Genomic DNA, 18,834 nt, shown 5'->3' with positions numbered 1-18,834 from the left:
GTCACCAGAGAGAAGAGATCAGCCCCTTCACCTCCTCCCCATCTTGTGAGGAAGCTGTAGGCTACCATGAGGTCTCCACTCAGTACCCTCCAACCTGAACAAATCGAGTGACTTTAGCCACTGTTCATATGGCTTCTCCTCTAAACTCTTCACCAACTCATAACCCTCTTCTGGACATTCTCCAGTAGCTTAGTATCTTTTCTATACCATGGCACCCAGAACTGCGCACAGTGCTCCAGATGAGGCCGCACCAGTGCAGGGCAGAGCAGTACAATCACCTCCCTCACCCGGCTGGCAATACTGTGCTTGGTGCGCCCCAGGACACGGGTGGCCCTCTTGGCTGCCAGGGACACTGTTGGCTCATGTTCAACTTGCCATCTACCAGAACCCCTAGATCCCTCTCCACAGAGCTGCTTTACAGCATCTTGTCCCCCAGTCTGTATGTACAGCCAGGGTTGCCGTGTCCAAGGTGCAAAATCCAGCACTAGCCCTTGTTGAACTTCATGTGGTTGGTGATTGCCTAGTTCTTCAGTTTGCCCACATCCCTCTGCAGGGCCTCTCTGCCCTCGAGACTGTCAACAGTTCCTCCCAATTCTGTGTCATCAGCAAACTTTACTTAGTAATCCCTCAAGTCCTGAGTCTAAGTAATTTATAAAGATATTAAAGAGTCCTGGGCCTAAGATGGATCCCTGCAGAACCCCCGCTAGTAACTGGTCACCAGCCTAACATAACCCCATTTACTAGAACCTTTTGAGCCTGGCCCATCAGCCAATTGCTCACCCACTGCATTGTGTGTTGATCCAGCTGTGTGCTGGACATCTTGTCCAGGAGGATACTGTTGATAAGGTGCTGTTTCTGGAAGTTCTTCAATTTCCCACATCATTCCTAGGATGTAGCAAGCCTAGTTGTAGGCCACCGACCTACTTGCAGGATGTCAGTAGTGGTCATACCAGTGCCAGGTAGTGAGGGTAGTTTAAAGTGGGTTCAGACATTTTCAACTAAATGAAATTTCATTGCAGTGTACTGGTTAGCTCTGAGTGAAACACCTTCTGGACATGACTGCTTAAACATTGTAGGTTTTTTTTTCCCCATATGTTGTTTCATATTCAGTGACCTGGGACTCATGGGTTGTCAGAATATTAGTCACGAGCCCCTACTCTACCTGACACCAAACTGTGTGATCTGAGTCGAATGGAGTATAGATTTGAATCAAAGCCTTTTCTATTCCAGGCTGCTAACATGCAGACCATCCTGCTACAGTTTCAATCCAAATTAATATTTTTATCACAATTCAATTTTTTTGAAGGATGAAAATGTTTGAAGTGGTCTCTGTTTTTTCTAGAACTTGAAGTGAACATCTAGGCATCTAGAAGCTGCTAGGAAGGAAGCAGAAAGCAAAATATAAAATGTCATGCCACCTTTTAAATATGTGTTTGGTATAATGTGAATGGCGAGTTTTGTTCTTCTTCTTCTTTATCTCAAAGTGGGTAAGAAAAGTACAGAGAAGGATAACTATCATTAATGTTTTAGGGAAAAGCCTTCTGTAGCAGGTGAGCAGCATGGAGAACATGAATAATGAATGGAGCTTTTTTTTTGGCTTGGTAGCATAAGATCTAAGGAGCTTCGGTCTCCCTAGAAGGAGATAGGTTTAAGCAAAAGGAATTTTTTCTATATGGATGCAACTGAACTGTGGGGGTTTCTGCTATTTTAAGGGATGCCTGAGGTGAAATAGGTATCAAGAACAATTAGGTAGTTCAGTGGAAGAATGATTCACTAGACTCCATTAAACATACCAAAAGCTTCTGATCCTGGATATCCTCTAGCTTTAAACTACCAGAAGCTGAGAAGAAGGTTCATTAGTAGATGTGTGAGGGGGTTTTTGTTTGTTTTGGTTTTTTTTTTTAAAGTCTCTGAAGCTTTGTACTTCTAAAATATTGATTACAAGTTGTTGTTTGGACCGAATGCCATGAGGCAAACCTTTCAACCAACATATTATCATTGATTATGCCCCTGAAGGCCTGTGACAGCAGTGAATTATATCAAAGTGGGCATTCTCGACATAGTCTTCCATTTGTGAGTGTTTTGCCTGTGCTGCAGTAGTCCTGCAGAAGATTACTCCTCAACATTTGGTCTTATCTGGTAGCCCGTGTTGGCTGTAGATGACACTTTTCTGAAGTTTGAAACAGTTCATTTCTGAAGTTTTTTAGTGAAAGTTAGATACCTCCCACCAATATGCTGCTTCTTAAGAGGTGACCACGTTACTCCCCAACTTTGGCAGGGATATTTGCCATGTCTGCTGATATCCTCCCCCCTGCTTAGTACTGCTCTTAAATCACTCCTCCAGTTTTGTCAGATTCCAGTGGTTTGAACAGATTTAGCAGCGACCAGTTAAACTATGGCTTTTTGAAAGGGTTTATCTCTGTGGATCCTTAGGATTCATCTCTTTGCTGCTAAAATTGTCTTAGTCCTCTTAGATTGTGTATAGCAGAGGAACCAGGTGTCACCTTGGTTTTAAACTAATAGCCAAAAGAAGCTGGTGCTTCTGCATTGGTGGCTGAGTAGGATACGTTTATACAGATTAATACCTGGTTGCCTTAATTTTAATGTTTTATGGTACAAAGTTGGATAGCGAGCTTTCTTTTTAGTAATTTGCTAAACATGAAACTTCCATTAGTGAATTAATCTGAGCTCAGTTTTCATCACTACTTTCTCTGAGGACAGATCTGAACTGCTAAAATTGTAATATTCAAAAATGAAATAGTGTTAAGACAGGCAGGAGAGTGAATTCAAGACCTTAAAACTGTACTGAGATTTCTTGAAGTCCTAATCTCCTTTTGATTCTGGACCACTATCTCATCTGCTCAATAATTAGTCTGATATTAACTCATATTTCATTTTTACTCAGAGATGAAGGGAGGAAATTTGTGGAATTAATATTATTTTCATATCTGCATAAGTCCAGATGGTAATTGTACATGAAATCGAATATGAATCAGTATTTAACTAGCTAGATGCCTGGCTTGATATATTTATCTTTATAATTTCTAAATGATTTTTATAAAGAAACAGGTAAAAAGAAAAATATATGAAAGTTTTTTCTTAGTTGTGCAATTTAATAACATAGATGTTTTGAAAAGGAAATAACTGCAGATCTACATCACCTTTCTTTTGGGAGACCCTGTTTCTTTATGCTTGTCCAAAATCTTGGGTTTGGATTTCTTAGGTTTAACACAAGAGAATTCATTACAACAAATAACATGGGAAATCAGTGTTTTGGACTGAGGCAGAGGGGGGTGGGGAATAAACTTTGTTCTGACAAAGCTCCTGGAGAAAATAGAGTAGTGTAGCCTAATTAATCCCTATCAAGTGTTTAGCTAATCCTTTATTTCTTCTAAATCATGTAGGTTTTCCTTTTTTTCTCCTAAAGCTGTTTTTTTTTTTTTCCCTTCACAGCTGTGGGTTGTTTTTTTTTTATTTGGCATTTTTTTTGGTTTTTTTTGTTTGTTTGTTTGTTTTGGTTTTGTTTTTGTTTTGTTGGTTGGTTGTTTCTTTGTGTGTGTGTTTGGTTTGTTTGGGGGGGGTGTTTTGTTTGTTGTTCTGTTTGTTTTGGGGGGTTGTGTTTTATTGTTTTTGGTTTTTGTTTTTTTTTTTTTTTGTTTAAAGCAGAAACCTGGAATAAATTACAAGTGTGTAGTAGTACAGGTTTCTGTACTGCTTTAGGTTGGCTGTATCATTGGCAGGGGCAGCTAAATTCCATGTGATTGATCTCCTGAAATACCTTCATTTTCTCCCCAAGTATTAAAATAACAGGGTGTTGATTCTGGGTTCCTGTATTATAATGGCATAAACTGCCAGTTTAGGAGCTGCTTCTGATGGAGATTCAGCAAGCTCCTCTAGCAGCAGTTCTTGGCAAAGTGGAGCACCAGATTGCTGAGGATTATTAATTATTTCAGCTGATTCTGGGCTACCTTGAGTGTATTCAGACTGTTACCCACCTAAAGATTTTCTTTTATTATACTCTGAGATCTGACTATTGCTCTCATCTTGTCAATATTCACTCTTATGGCACTATGTATTATATAGTTTATGCTCATACTCTATGAACTGCTGTGGTATTTCACTGGAGGTTTGTTTATAAATCACATTGCAAATTAGGTTCAGCTTCATTCATTCATATGCCTTTCTTATAACTATTTTTAATGGATTTATTGTAGACTTTCTGTAGTATTGTTAGAGCTCATGCTACCTGTTCTATTCTTCTGTACCTTACTAACATAAAGAAATTGGGATTGGGCATACAAGAAAACTGTATATTAACTGAGCACAGACTACCATCTAGAGGAGCAGCTAAGCTACTGAAGGCCTTAAGAGAATCCATTATCTTTGGCTGTGCATTACAAAATAGTCTGAAATTACTTTTGAGTCAAAGCTGATGTTTTAACCGATGGATTCTGTACTTACATGTAGATGTATGAACGTGGTCAGCTCTGTTTAGAAATCTGTGTAATAACATCTTAGTATGTGTCAATCATAGAGAAACAGGAAGCCAAGGTTTGTAACTTTTGTAATATCAGTTTGGATTTAGTCTCAAATGGACCATTCAGTGTCCTCACCCGAACTTTTTTTTTCTTCTTTTAACTTGAGTGTTTGCTTATATGAAAGCATGTGTTACCTCTTGAGTATCTCAATACCTATAAAGGATTGTAAATTGATGGATTTGTTTTTCCAGTTGAGTGTGTTAAGCTAATGTCTAGTTTTTGGTTTAGTTAACAATGGATTCAGTTCGGTGTATCCCGTATTCGTGTACATGTGTATATTCCTCTAGCATACTCTCACATGCAGAATAGTGGTCACCTCCTGGCCAGTATTTCTTGGTAAGACCTTTTCTGGGGGTTGGGAAAAAAAAAGGACAATTTTGTGTGTCTTTTTGAACAGTTTACAATCAGGTCATTTTTGTACAGTTCTCAAATTTCTGTTACGTTTACGTTACTGATCTTGGGACATGCTTTAACTTCTTTCCCATGGTTAAATTAATATGGCTGGACTTGAAAATTTAGTCTGCTGACCTAAAGAGTATCTAGTGTAGTGAGATAAATTACAAGGTGTGTTAATGAGTAAAACTTCATAATACCTAGTAGACAACATCAAAGGAAAGACGTGCATGAGAAAATAAATCCAAATATGTGATTGAGTTTTTGCATCTGGAGTAGAAATTTAAGTATTTAAAACTTGAAAATTAATTTATAAATAGATAAATGGGAATGACACAAACTGTGTCTGCATTCTTAACAGTATTTTTCTTTTGCAGGATCTCCATAATCTAGATCTCATGATTGGGATTGCATCCAGTGGAATTGCTGTATATAGAAAACTCATCTGCACAAGCTTCTATCCCTGGTAAATTCCTTTACTAGTAAAGAAGTATGTCTGGGCTTTTAAATCTTATTTCTGTTTGCTTTAATGTTTATTCCAAAGAAGCCTACAGTACAAGAATTTGTTTTTTATGGGGTATCATGGTATTTCTTTGTATTGAGATAAAAATGAAACCTGTTGCCTGAGCTTTTAATTCTCTAAGACTTATGAACTCCTTGCACTGTGTGAAGTCTTGATCAAGTTAATTTACACAGAAATGTGAGTACATGATTAGGAGGACCCTGTGGTCTTAGAGATTTGCAGCTGTTATACCCAATTCTATGTTTTTTATAAAAAGATTATTACTAACAAAGCTCAACAGCTAATGGTCTGATCCTTTTATCCTGTCATTCAGCAAGAAGATACTTGGTTCTCAGAAAAGAAACATAAAATGAGTTATTTGGAATTTCAGATTTACTGGAACTAGGATAATATGATTTAGACAAATTTTTAAATATCATCAAACAAGGCTATATAACGTTAGCAAATTCTGGAGTCTCTGGGGGACAGACCTTTACATTATTCTGTGATACTAAAAACATTAGAATGCATGATAGCACTGTAGAAAATAATGTCTATGAAGAAGCAACATGCACAAGGACTGTAATGTGAATGACATTAGAAATTAGTTAAGCTATAAGTATTTACAGTACTTATGGGCTTTATTAGTTATACTATACTAAAAACAATAACATAAATTAGAAATTACATGGAGGCTGGGCATTTCCATAAGGATTTCTGATTGAACCAGGAATAATTTTTTCAGTGTTTCTTTTTTAAAATAAGTATGGGTTTGTTTTGTATACTTGATAAAATATAGATTTATCATGTTATGCATGATTTCCTTGTATAATTTGTAACGGTATTTCTGGAGAGCATTTTCAGTAAGGTGGTGTAGTGTTCTTAATCATGACAGAGAAGTGTATTCTAATGGTTTGTGCTCCTTAATTATACAAAAAGGTCCTTCTAAGCAATATTTCTTAAATACTTCAGTCATTCCATCCTTTTATACTGAACCCAACCTAACAGGTATATCCTGTGAGAAAGCAAAAACATTGGTTTCAATCTAAATTTTAGTGGAAAATGTATTGCAGAGTCTCTGGATTTTTCTTTTTTTCTTTGCAGTGAGTGATGTTTCAACTCACTTGGATGTACTATAACCATCTTAAATGTATGTCAATTATGCTGTCATCCAGCTCAGTGATATCTTGTATTTTTCCATTTCTGGTGCACAATAAAACATATAAAACTTCTGTCTTTCATCTTTGTGCCCTGAGCTCTGCCCTTTCAGATGTTAATCAGCTTCTTTAAACAGCTGCAGGTTTTAAAAAGTGCCAGCTGGAGCCACATTTTCTGTCTTCTGCAAGTCTTGTTCTGTCAACTTAGTGACCTAAGGTATGAATGGATAATAGGTATTCCTGAAAGCCACAGCGTTGGCAATTTAAAATGCAGCACTATATGATTTGTTAGGGAAAGGAAAGAGAGCTTTATAGCACACAAGACAGGAGGAATTCACAGCTTCCTCTGCTACTTTTACTTCTGGAGACCACAGAAGAATAAAGCACAGATGCTATTATAAAACCAGTACAGAGGAATAAAGCACAGATGCTATAATAAAACATCATTCACAAAAAGAAATTGAGGGGAAAAAAAACACAGATTTTTCAGTTCTAACAATTACCACTCTAAAATGTGATGTTTAGGCAGCAATATTTTGAGCTGACAGCTAATGCAATTGTTCAGAGCTTTCCTACTCTCCCTCTAAAAATATTTTCTCGACTTGGGCAAAAATTCACTACATAGGGGATAAATTTTTCATATTTTCTTTCTGGCTTCCTGAATGAGTTAGTCATAATCCTCCATGCAGGAACACTGTCCATTCCCTGCCCACTGCCCCACTCCTCCTCGCCCCCTCAAGAAAACAAAAAAACAAACAAGGAAAGTCACCAGAGCAGATGAGATTGTGCTGTATTTGTAGTAGATACTTTGTATTTCTTTTTAGACCTCAAAGCAGGATATATTTCTGTAATACCTGGAGTTCTAATGTACCTTAGTTGGGCTGAAGGTGTGCAGGTATGGAAATTCCTTACAGAACAGTATATGCCTGAGAATGCAAAAAAAAAAAAAAAAAAAAAAAAGATAATTGAAATGGTATTTAGACTTTTTATGTAACACCATTCGTAGTAAGCAGTTTTTCCCATGGGCTCAGCAGGCTTTGCCATGAACATGGTAGAACTCCAGGTGGCAGCAAACACCATCAAAGCACTCTTCAAAACTGAGTAAAATACTCTGCAACATTAGTGGATGACAATACTACAGCTATGCCATATGGTAGTAGTCAAAGGGGACCAAAAGTTTTCAGGAGCAGAGGCAGTGCGAGAGTACTGCCTTGGCAAAAAGAGGATTTTCAATCAAAGCAACCTACATATGATGACTGATCAGTCAGAGGCAATGCAAGTCAAGACAGGTTTAAAAAAATACCTCTGGATTTAAAGCAGTGTTTTATATGCTCTGGAAAGTTATTCTTGGGGGAGCTCAGCTGTTTCGTGATAACTTCTAATTTTTTTTTTTTTTTTGCAAGTAAAATATTATCTTAATGGAAAAAAACATACAAGCACTCTCTACATCAGCAGCTAAGGTTGTATATTAAATGCTAGTCTTAAGCAGTTTCTTTGCTTTGAAAACTTCAGCAAAACTGCTAAAGAAATACATTGCTAGTTAAAATTCAAAAAACAACTTGACAGTCTTACATAGCAAATTTGACAGAACCTTTCCTGCTGAAAAGTGGCAAAGTATAAGACTTAAAGCTTGAAGAAACATTTTTGCTTCAAGGCAGAAATACTAGCTGTTAGCACTAAGTACTGGGACAGAACTGCCAATTTGATCAGAAATGAATAATTCTGTTGCCTACTAAGTGACATCTGTTTTGACCCTTGTGAATGATAGGAAGATGGGACCAAAAATATTTATCATTATTAATATGCTATGGTATTTTACAAATAAATGGTGAAATTTAATTATTTGTGAATGTTGAATAGTCACTGAACAGATTATTGGTGAGTGATAGGGCAGCTGAGCCACCAGTTAGAATAAGAGTAACTGCATTCTATCCAGATCATGTTTTGGATGTGACATATTCAAGCACTTGTTAAATCTAAATCATTTGATACCTTAATCTCTTGGATTCTTTTGTGGATTCTGTTATATGTGAACATTCACTCGACTTGTAGGCGTAACATTGCAAATGGTTTTTAGTTAATGTTAAATCTGACAGATTAGCAAGTGTTCTTTGTCACTGAATTAATAAATAGGTTTAGTTGTACTTTAAGAAAAATGAATGGAATTGAGAGGGATGCTGTACTTAGGGGAGAGTCAAAATAAAGAGATTTAAAGCCCTGATTTGGCTTGAAGTGATTATGTGGTCATACAGTGAATCATGTTTTATAAAAAACGGGTAGCGGGGGGTGGAGAGGAGAGGGGCTGAGAGAGTTTTGGTAGTCAAAGAAATGTGGTAAGAAAGAAGCAGAAGCACAAAGCTTGACTGGTACTGGTTTAGGCAGAGTAGCACTAGGCTTAAGAAAGGATTATTTCTATTTTTTTTTTTAATAAATGAGTTGCATCTCAGTAAATAAAACTCACAGTTTATATAATTTATTGGGAAGTTCAGAATGCAGAACTTTTAGATGAGCAGTTCAGTTCTTTACTGTTTGAGGCAGAAAGTAAAATGGCACAAGTATTTCAAGAGCTGGCCTAACAGGAGAGGCAGATATGATTTCAAGTTTCCATTAACTTGTACAATAATTTGCCTGGTTGCCAAAGAGTAGTGTTAATGAAATTCCTGGTTCTTTGTGGTTCTGTAATTGAAAGAGAAAAGAATTTTCAGAAATGGGCACACATTCGGTTTTCCACTTCTTTTGTGCTAGAGGGGGATTGTTCATTCCATCACCTCTCTTGTTCATAACTGACAAATACACTCTATGTCAATGAAGGACATTGCTCTATAACTGAGGTGTATCTCTCTCATGGGCAGTGAGGAATGAATGATATGCCATTGTCCCACTTGTTGAGAGCGATGCAAAAACTGGGGTCAAAACAGAGATGACCTTCGATATAGTTCATACCTGATGAGATCTAAGGTGCTGTGAAACATTATCACTTCTGACACTTTTAGCAGCAACCTTCCAAAACCCTGTCATGGTGTTTTTTCAGGCAAATATGACTTGATCAGACCTTAAATAGCTTTCCCAAGGCATCCATTTAATTCCAACTGATCACAGATTTCTTTTTCCAGAATGTGTAGGTTTTCAGTTGTTGATGTATTGCAGACAAAATTTAGATATTTTAGACAAATCTTGTTTTGCTGTAGGAAGGTGTAGAAGTTTGTTTAATTTAGCAAAACTGATACGCACCACTTTCAATTGTAATGCTTACCTTAGAAAATCTTTATTCATACTATGTGTATATATAGGAAAGAGGTGTTCAGTTCTCTATGAAATTACCACGTAAATTATGTAGCAATGTTAATAATTGAAGTGAAAAATATATTAACACTCATTCTTACAGTTTTTATCCTTCTACAATTAGGATTTTAACTGCAAAGTTTGAGTTGTTCACACAAGTACCTGATATTTTGCACATTATGAAGCCAATTCTGTGAAATCTCTGGGAAATTTCAGATGTTGTATGACCAGCCTTGTCATGTCATTAGGGTCTTAAATTTTGTTCCCTGAGTCACAGTTGTCATCTCATTTTTAAGTTACACAAACTTGACACATTTAACGTTTGTGCAGTTTAGTAAAGGATGTCATCAAGTTTTTGCTGCAAGAATAGATTTGGTGGGAGAGAATTGCTATGTGAACTATTTAAAGAGTAAATGAGGAAGAATCTCGATTTGAAAAAGGCCTTTCCTTCTTAGCTAAAGTTTTTCCTTTGAGTTTCTTGATATTTATCTACCACTCAACACAGGAGGTGCCTGCATATTATTCATTGAACATCTAACAGATATAATCTTTTAGGCTTACTGTACACTTTATTATTTTTCATTATTTTATCCCACTAAACATTGATTAGTATTTCATGGTCTGTTTGTTTCTTTTAGGGTGAACATATTAAAAATTTCCTTTAAAAGGAAAAAGTTTTTTATACAACAACGGCAAAAACATGTAAGTAGGCATTTAATTTTATATTGCTCCAGGGGTCATGTGGGGTTTTGTTTGTTTGTTCGTTTTTTCTTAAATGTTAAGACAACAAATGCTGATCAAAAGTCTCTGTGGTAACTTGCCTTTGAAATTCTGTTTCGTTAAGTTGCCTTTGCTTTTCTTCTTCTCTTATCCTTGCTCTGTTTCACATTTTGTTTTCCCTTCTAGAATCCTTCCATATTCAGTCTATTGGACTGTATCTTTTCCATGCGAGTTTTTCCTTCCATGGAGATTTGAGAACATGCAGATCTTCATCCTTTCTCCAGTACTTATAACCCAATGTATTTCCCTTTTCTTGCCAGCATCTGCTGTTCTTTTCTTTGATGCACTCTGCTCTGTAGAGTTCCTCAATGCTGTCAAACTACTAAACAGCTGCTTAACCCATCTAGGTGGACTTTGTGAGGTCTCTTCTGCTTATGAGGCTCAGAGTTCTGAGAGAAAGGAAGGTTCCTGGAGAAAAGAGGAGTTTTGCAGCTGAAAGACGTGTTTGGAAAGGGGGGACAGTACACCTCCTGCTGTGTGTAACACAGAGGGGTTTAGAAGTTGTCAAAATATGTGATAGTTGATAAAAGTGGTATAAAATTTTTCTGCTGTTAAGAGTTGTGTTTATAATGTTGTGTGCTTTTTCAGAGCATTTGTAATATTAGTTTATCTACTAAGGAAAAAAAAAAAATCTTGATTACGGTATTGTGCTGCCACAATGTGAACAGGTAAGTTATCTTTTTATAAAGAGAGGAGAATATTTAATATGACACAAAAAGCACCAAAATTAGTGATCTGTAGATACATAAATATCTTAATTTAGTTAAGGACAGAACTCAAATAGATAGTAAAAGGTGAATGTTAAATTACACATAAACTTTATGAAGTCTCTTACTGGTAGTAAATGAGCTCTTAAACTGATAGGAGCTGTGTAGCTGGGGCCCTTCTGACCTAGCAAACTCTCAGACCTCCCTCCCCTCCCTGCAGGAGACTTGGCCACCGTGTCTTCTTTTGTGCTATTTCTCCTTGGGGATTGGGTGGTGGTTCCAAGCGTTCTTTAAGGGATGCCAGGCTCCTGTTTCATGGATAACTCCCAGGCTAGCAGAGTGCCCCGTTGGTGTCCTAGTGCACATCATATGTGCATTAGGGGGAGTGTGGCCAGTAGGTCAAGGGAGGCTATCCTCCACTCTGCTCTGCCTTGGTGAGGTTGCATCTGGAGTACTGTGTCCAGTTCTGGGCTCCCCAATTTAAGAAGGATGAGGAATTACTGGAGGGAATCCAGTGGATGGCTATGAAGATGATGAGGGGTCTGGATCATCTTTCTTATGAGGAGAAACTGAGAATAGACCCAGCTCTGGGTCTGTTCAACCTGGAGAAGGTTGAGAGGGGATCTCATCAATGCTTATAAATATCTCCAGGGTGGTTGTCAAGAGGGTGGGACCAGACTCTTTTCGGTGGTGCCCAACAATAGGATGAGAAGCAATGGGCATAGAAACATGTGAGGTTCTGTCTGAATATGAGGAGAAACTTCTTTACTTTGAGGGTGCCAGAGCACTGGAACAGGCTGCCCAGAGAGGCTGTGGAGTCTCCTTCTCTGGAGACATTCAAAACCCGCCTGGACGCATTCCTGTGTGATCTGCTCTGAGTGAACCTGCTTTAGCAGGTGGGTTGGACTAGATGATCTCCAGAGGTCCCTTCCAACCTTGACCATTCTGTGACTCTGTAACAAGATGACCTCTTGACCTGCACTGATTAGAGGGTCTGCTGAACAAAGATTGCTAGGGAGGCTTTTTTACCCAAAAGGAGAATGTTTTCATCTCTTTTCTCTTTTTTTTTTTTTTTTTTTCTTTGTCCACTTGCAGTTTGCTGGGTATCTTCCAAATTTGAGGAGTGTGCATCTATGTACATGTTCTTACTTTTCAGGGCTCATGTGTAAACAAAGTTAGGATTTAGAGATATGTGTAAGCTTAGTGCAATAACACTATAGTATGCACAAATGACAGTTTTCTCTTTTGAAAGAGTGTGTCCTAACCCACTGTAGAGGTGTCTTAAGTTTTTTTGCAAGCTGTAAGCTTGCAAATATACTGTTTATATGCAAACTTGTCTCAGTCTGTTCATATATATTTTGCTGTGTGAAGAAATGGGTGGTTGGGAAACCATTCTGTTATCTTGTGAGTGTAATTGTATTTGTATTTAACTCAGTGTAATTGTATTACATATTGTATGTAATTGTACTTATCTACTTCTGGATTTGTGGATTAAAAATTCACTGATAAGCATTCATTTTTAATTATAAATATCTTCATGTGTACAAATATGGGCAAGCTTATGGACAGCAATTTCCAAATGTGTCTGTGAGAATAAACACATGAATAGAACTCTCCCTGGCAGTGATTAGTAACAATGGATAGTAAAGTGAGTGTACTTACAGGATTATTATTTTTTTTTTTTAATATGGAAGTATTAAGTGTCAATATATAACAGTTCCTGGACTTAAAGATCATATAAAATGTGTTTGTTACGAAGATTTGACTGCTGTCAAAAATTGAATTTCTGGAGACAGTGTCACCTTTGAAGAGGGCTGCATTCTTGAAGTTTGTTCGGTTAAGTGTTTGATAAATGATGACAGTTCAAGGCCCTTGATACTTTTAGTTAATCTCCTCTTACATGATCATAGTTCTTTATTTCATAACCCACTAAGATTACAGTAACGCACACTGTATCATGCTTAAAGCTACAGAACTATAGGAAAAATAGGGCTAGCTGCATGACCTTTTTACTCTTTCAAAAGAGATATGAAAAAGCAGACTAAGTGTGCTATTAAATCTCTAGATATATCCATCCTTGTCAGTGAGGCCCCTTGGCTTGAAATTTAGGGTAGCACACCTGTAGTACTTCAGTGGTATTGCTTGGAAAGCTTGCTGCTGCAGTGCAACGGGACTGGGTAGCTGGACTACTAGGGGTTTTCTTTGGAATGGTGGGTCTCATGAGGGGTTTGTGAGGGCGGATGACTGAGGTGGTGTCAGTCTTTGGCTTGACCAGATTATTGCTTGGAAATACATGAGGAAATAGGTAAATGTGGCTGAAAGCAGGGAAGATGGAAGAATGTCGGGGAAGTAGAGCAGATACTATGTATTCATAGGCAGGGTTTTATTAAAGGAAGTCAGTCCAGCAGCGCACTACTAAGATGAGGGGCTAGAGCACCTTTCTTATGAGGAGACACTGAGGGAGCTGGGTCTGTTCAGCCTGGAGAAGAGAAGGCTGAGAGGGGATCTCGTCAATGTTTATCAGTATCTCAAGTGTGGATGTCAAGAGGATGAGACAGGACTCCTTTCAGTGTTGCCCAGCGATAGGATGAGGGGCAACGGGCGCAGGCTGAAGCATAGAAGGTCCTATCTGAATAGGAGGATAACTTCTTTACTTTGAGGGTGCCAGAGCAGTGGAACAGGCTGCCCAGAGAGGTTGTGGAGTCTCCTTCTCTGGAGACATTCAGGACCCGCCTTGGAGACATCCCTGTGCGATCTTTTCTGGATGAACCTGCTTTAGCAGGTGGGTTGGACTAGATGATCTCCAGAGGTCCCTTCCAACCCCAACCATTCTGTGAAAGGTGGTGACAATGCTATAGCATTTCAGAGTTTTGTATGTTATATTTAGATTTCTTTACAAAATCTACAGAATATTCTCAAAGGCTACAGATTTGCAGTCATCCGAGATGTGCCATGTTTCAATGATTTATTCTCCTTATTTCTTTTCTTATTTTCTTTCCTTATGTCCCTGTTCTGGAGACTCAGTTTGCCTTATCTCATTCTCTCCCTGCTACTCACCTCCTTTTTTACCTTCCCACTGCTTCAGTCTGTTGATCAGCTATTTGCTAGAACTAGGCAATATTTCTGTTTCTGCTGAAGAGCTGCTTAAGGAGCAGGGAGCAAGACTGATGAATCAGTGAATGTCTGATGCTATAAAAGCTCATGATGTGTAGACTTTATGAAGGGTACAAGATTTAAGGTAGAAACAGGAACTATGCTGATTTACAGGCAGCATTTTAAAGCTTCCAGAAATTAAACTTTATTTCCAATGTGCTTATCTAATGCTTAAAACCAACTTCATTTTCTGCATATTAAAATATATTTTTACTTGCTCTGCTTGTAGATAATTTCAAATTCTCTCTGAATGGAAGAGGCATACATGTGATTCAAAGTTCTTCACTGATGCTGAAATAGCAAGACACCCAGTTTAGCTATTGAGAATTGTTCCCTTTAATGGCCATGAATCTATCTAATCCTCATTTCTTGATAATTATTAAAATGCCATTCTTTTTGAATTTGAGTTGAAGTGTGATGGACATTAGATCGTTGGATCCTGCTAGAACTCTCTTCACCTTTAAAACAGTGCATAGATTCAGTAGCATGACTTGCAAGGTGGCCAGTTAGTGAGCCAGATGGTTATGTTAACAAAAGATTTTGTTAATTTAAAAATTGAGTAAGTTTTTCTGAAACTCCTGAAAGTGTTTGTCCTAGTTTAAGTCCATATTTAAACTTTTAGCCCCCTTAGGAGCTACTTAGAAGTTTCTGTGACAGTAGTTGGAAGAACACCCTTGTGATGTAGAGAGCAAGATTCATTACTGTTTTCAAACCTAAATTTAAAACCAGAATATTTGGTGTACTTAATTCATTGTCTTTACACTATGGCTTTTCAGTATCATTGAGATGTTTGAAAAAAATTATTTTTGTGGCAACTGAAAGGCCAGTGCTCTAGGATAGCAAAAATATCTATATGCTTCCTTTTTTGTTTGTCTTCTGGAGTAGTAAAGCACTTCAAGTCATACTCAACCAACCGAGTATGTCAGAAATGCTATTTGTCATTAAATCTTTGATATATGCTTTTTATATTGCAAGAAATTCTGAGTTGAACTTCTACTATGCTTGTATGCTTCATTTTGTATAAGCTAATTAGAAGCAACTGTGGCAAACTAACAAAGAATAATTGGTTCCAGTATGTGTGTGGCTCAAATAATAAACCCTATTTCTAAAAAAATAAAAAAGAAAAAAGTATTTAAAAAGATGTTTTACTAGAGAGAAAATGTACCTGAAAGGTTGCAATCAGTTAAAAGTTTTGCAGTGCCTATATAAAATCAAGAGGCACATCCTTGTTATCTTTCCCTTGAGATGCTCATCAGTTTTCTAAAATAATTATTTCAGGCATGGATTCTCTAAATTAGTCATAAAGTGATTTGCAGAATATGGCATTGATCTCTGATGCGTGACATTTGTAAACTTTGCCTAGAAATAGAAAGGATATAAGTAAAATAGAGTATTCTAGCCAAAATGGTCTCTAGTTACTTCTTTATGGGATTGTTGCTGTGAACAAACAAAAGGACAATGGCAACTAGAAATTGAGGTGTTATTCGGGTGGGACCTCTATTTCTTGCTGGATGGTGTGAGAAAGAGCTTTATTAGATCTTTCTGAGTCTTTGAATAAAAAGTCTTTGCAACCCAAATCCTGACTTTCTCCAAAGTATGAGCTAGAATTTACTGATATGTTTGTCTGCCTGGTTATATGCTGAGATGTCAACATTCAGTCATAATTCAGAACAAGTGGAAAAGATAAGCAATGAAATAAAAAACTTGATCTTTTTCACTGACATGCTGAGCAGTGATAGCAATTATCTCATGTTGCATGTTATCTTCCTTTCTTTGCTTTACTCTTAGTTCCACTCTCTTTACATCAATAACTATATTAACTAACCATTTATCATGTGCAAAAGTGTCTTGGGATCTGATATAACTTAACAAGTGCTACAGCTGGTGAGGGCATAAACATGGATGACACAATTGTGTTACACCTGAATTTCACTGGCACTTTGGCACTGAAGTTACAAATGAGAGTTTGCACCAAGACGCACAGCTTTGTATTCTGCTTCCTTTTGATCTCCTCATCGTGGCCTCATGTTATCATCCAGAAAGCAGGACTGGATTTGAACAGCAGTAGCGGCACCTCCAGTCCCATCACAACTACTGTCTTTCCCACAAGATGGATCACTGTTAACATATTTAGTATCTTCTAAAAGACTATCAAGCCGATGCATTTTGCATGCTATGGCTCTTGAAAGAACATTATTGAATTGAAGCCTTGTGTGAAGAGTTTGAATTCAAAGATTGAAGGGTATTTTCCTTTCTACGTTGCACCTTTAATGGAATGTTTTAAATAGTTTTGTCATAGGAGGTCAAGAGCTGACTGGAAATCTGAAACTATGTTTGATAGTTTAATATTACACTGGTATATACAAAATATTTACCACTCTCAACTTAAATATTTCATTAACATTCTAAGGATTAGGAACTGAAAAAACTTAATCATTTTTCAGTATTGCTCAAACTTTTAAAGTGTTCATTTTGCAGCTTTAGAATGTCATGTAGTCACAGAGCTATTTCGGCCATCTACAGCTCAAAATCTACTATACGTTGATTTTTTTTTTGTTTTCCTAAATGCATTTTTTCTTTTTAAGTTAAAGGTAATTTTATTGTCTGTTTGTGACCTTGTTTACTGTGTTTGATCTGCTTATATATATTGAAACATGGTGTTTCCTACTGTTACAGAATGAATCCAGAGAGCATATTGTTGCCTTCAACATGTTAAATTACAGAGCATGCAAAAATCTATGGAAATCTTGCGTAGAGCATCACACATTTTTTCAGGCAAAGAAGTCACTACCTCATGAAAAAAAGATACTGTCACATTATTGGACACTGGGTTCTAGAAACCCAGCAAAGTAAGTATGGTGTGAAAGCATACTTTGCTTTATAATAGGAACAGAAGTATTTGTGTCAGTGATAGCTCAAGTTAGAGTGTCAAGAGTTCAGCTCTGTCCGCACCTGTGTCCCAATCTGTATGTGAACTATTTGACAAGTTATATAACTGTGGTTTCAGTTTCTGCAATGTGACATCATTACAATAGAGTTTTTCTTATAATTTCCTGAAAAGATACTTGAACATGATTGTATTTTAGTGGTATTTTTAAAACTTGCTGTTTGGGGTATAAAAACACTAGAAAGTAAAAATGTTAAGTAGCTACTGATCCAATAAGAGTTTGCAGAACAGATTTGTTTTGAACTGTTTACCCACTAGGGCATACACACAGTCTATTTAATATGTTAGGCAATTTCTGGAGTGCATCATACCAAGCACTTATTACTGACATTGAGATGTCTCACCCAAGCATTCAAGATATCACTTTTGTGACATTTCTACTCTTTTATTGTCCTCGTTGAGTTCTGTTGGTCATGGGCGTGGTAGTTTCACAGTAGTATCTACATCAGGCCTGTCATTTTGCTATATGAGGTTGGGGCTGTTACTTCCCATATGCACCAACTGGGCCCCAACTCCATTAAACTTAATCTGCCAGTTTATTGTCTAGTCACCTGAGGTAATATTGTCCTTCTGCATTTCTTCACAATTGACCTTCATTTTATAATACATCCTCTTTTTCCACTTTCCCTCTCTATTCTACCCATGTAAGGCTTCTTTGAAAGAACTCTTTGTTTTCGTAGAAGACCAGAGGAGTTGATCTTACAGAAGAGACTTACAGAAATAAAATGGATAATACAGGCAAAAGCTTCTCCTGAATTCATGGACTGTGTTTGCTAAGTTTAAAGTAGGCGACTGATTTTAATTTGTAGATGCTTCATATTAAGTCGTCCCTCTTGGTTTTTATGCTGGGAGAAGCTTTAGAAGTACAAATTTAGATGTTGAAGGAATTAATTTGCTTTAAAATAATGAACAAGGCATATAAGATACTTCAGAATACAAAAAGTTTTGGATTGCTTTTTGTTTTGTATAAACAAAAGCAGTACAGTGCAAAGCGTACTTAAGGTTTGATATTAGCATGAGTAATAACCACAGCATAAACAACTTTTTTTTTTTTTTTTTAATGCTATGTAAAATTAAGACTTTTTAGCTCCATGCTCTGCTATCCCAGCCACCCATTATGTTCAGCTCAGGACATAGTGAGCCAAAGGTGGGTTCTCTGTAACTCATAAATTGCTTCTTTTCCATGAGGAGTCCTAGGCCTGTGAACTTGAGGATGAGCAGCTTCTCTCTCTGCTTGTCTTGTGGAATGCTAAGTAAAAAGGTAGTTTATATCAATTTTGATCTACTTTAAAAATGTATTTGTGCTGTATAATTCTACTAGTAAGATATTTTTATTGCTTTCCTCGCTGAGGTTCTGATGCAATCCTTGTGTTGT

At 37.2% G+C, this 18,834-nt stretch overlaps 1 protein-coding gene across 13 annotated transcripts in view; it reads left to right on the top strand.

Moving 5' to 3' along the window:
- The window catches only part of PTPN3 (protein tyrosine phosphatase non-receptor type 3), a 173,294-nt gene that overhangs the window by 102,868 nt on the left and 51,592 nt on the right, over positions 1-18,834 (top strand). For 12 of the 13 annotated variants that reach the window (XM_021281367.2, XM_065052841.1, XM_021281371.2 and 9 more), the window contains 3 exons: positions 5,309-5,397; positions 10,511-10,574; positions 17,189-17,361. In XM_021281367.2, the coding sequence (XP_021137042.2) occupies positions 5,309-5,397; positions 10,511-10,574; positions 17,189-17,361 (326 nt within the window). Of the gene's footprint in view, positions 1-5,308; positions 5,398-10,510; positions 10,575-17,188; positions 17,362-18,535; positions 18,607-18,834 lie in introns of those variants that run through there. The other variant, XM_065052848.1, reaches the window with a different exon arrangement.

Source organism: Columba livia, chromosome 2 (assembly GCF_036013475.1).
Source record: "Columba livia isolate bColLiv1 breed racing homer chromosome 2, bColLiv1.pat.W.v2, whole genome shotgun sequence".
In the NCBI taxonomy this organism is placed as follows: Eukaryota; Metazoa; Chordata; class Aves; order Columbiformes; family Columbidae; genus Columba; species Columba livia.
This window is presented reverse-complemented; position numbering and strand designations above follow the sequence as displayed.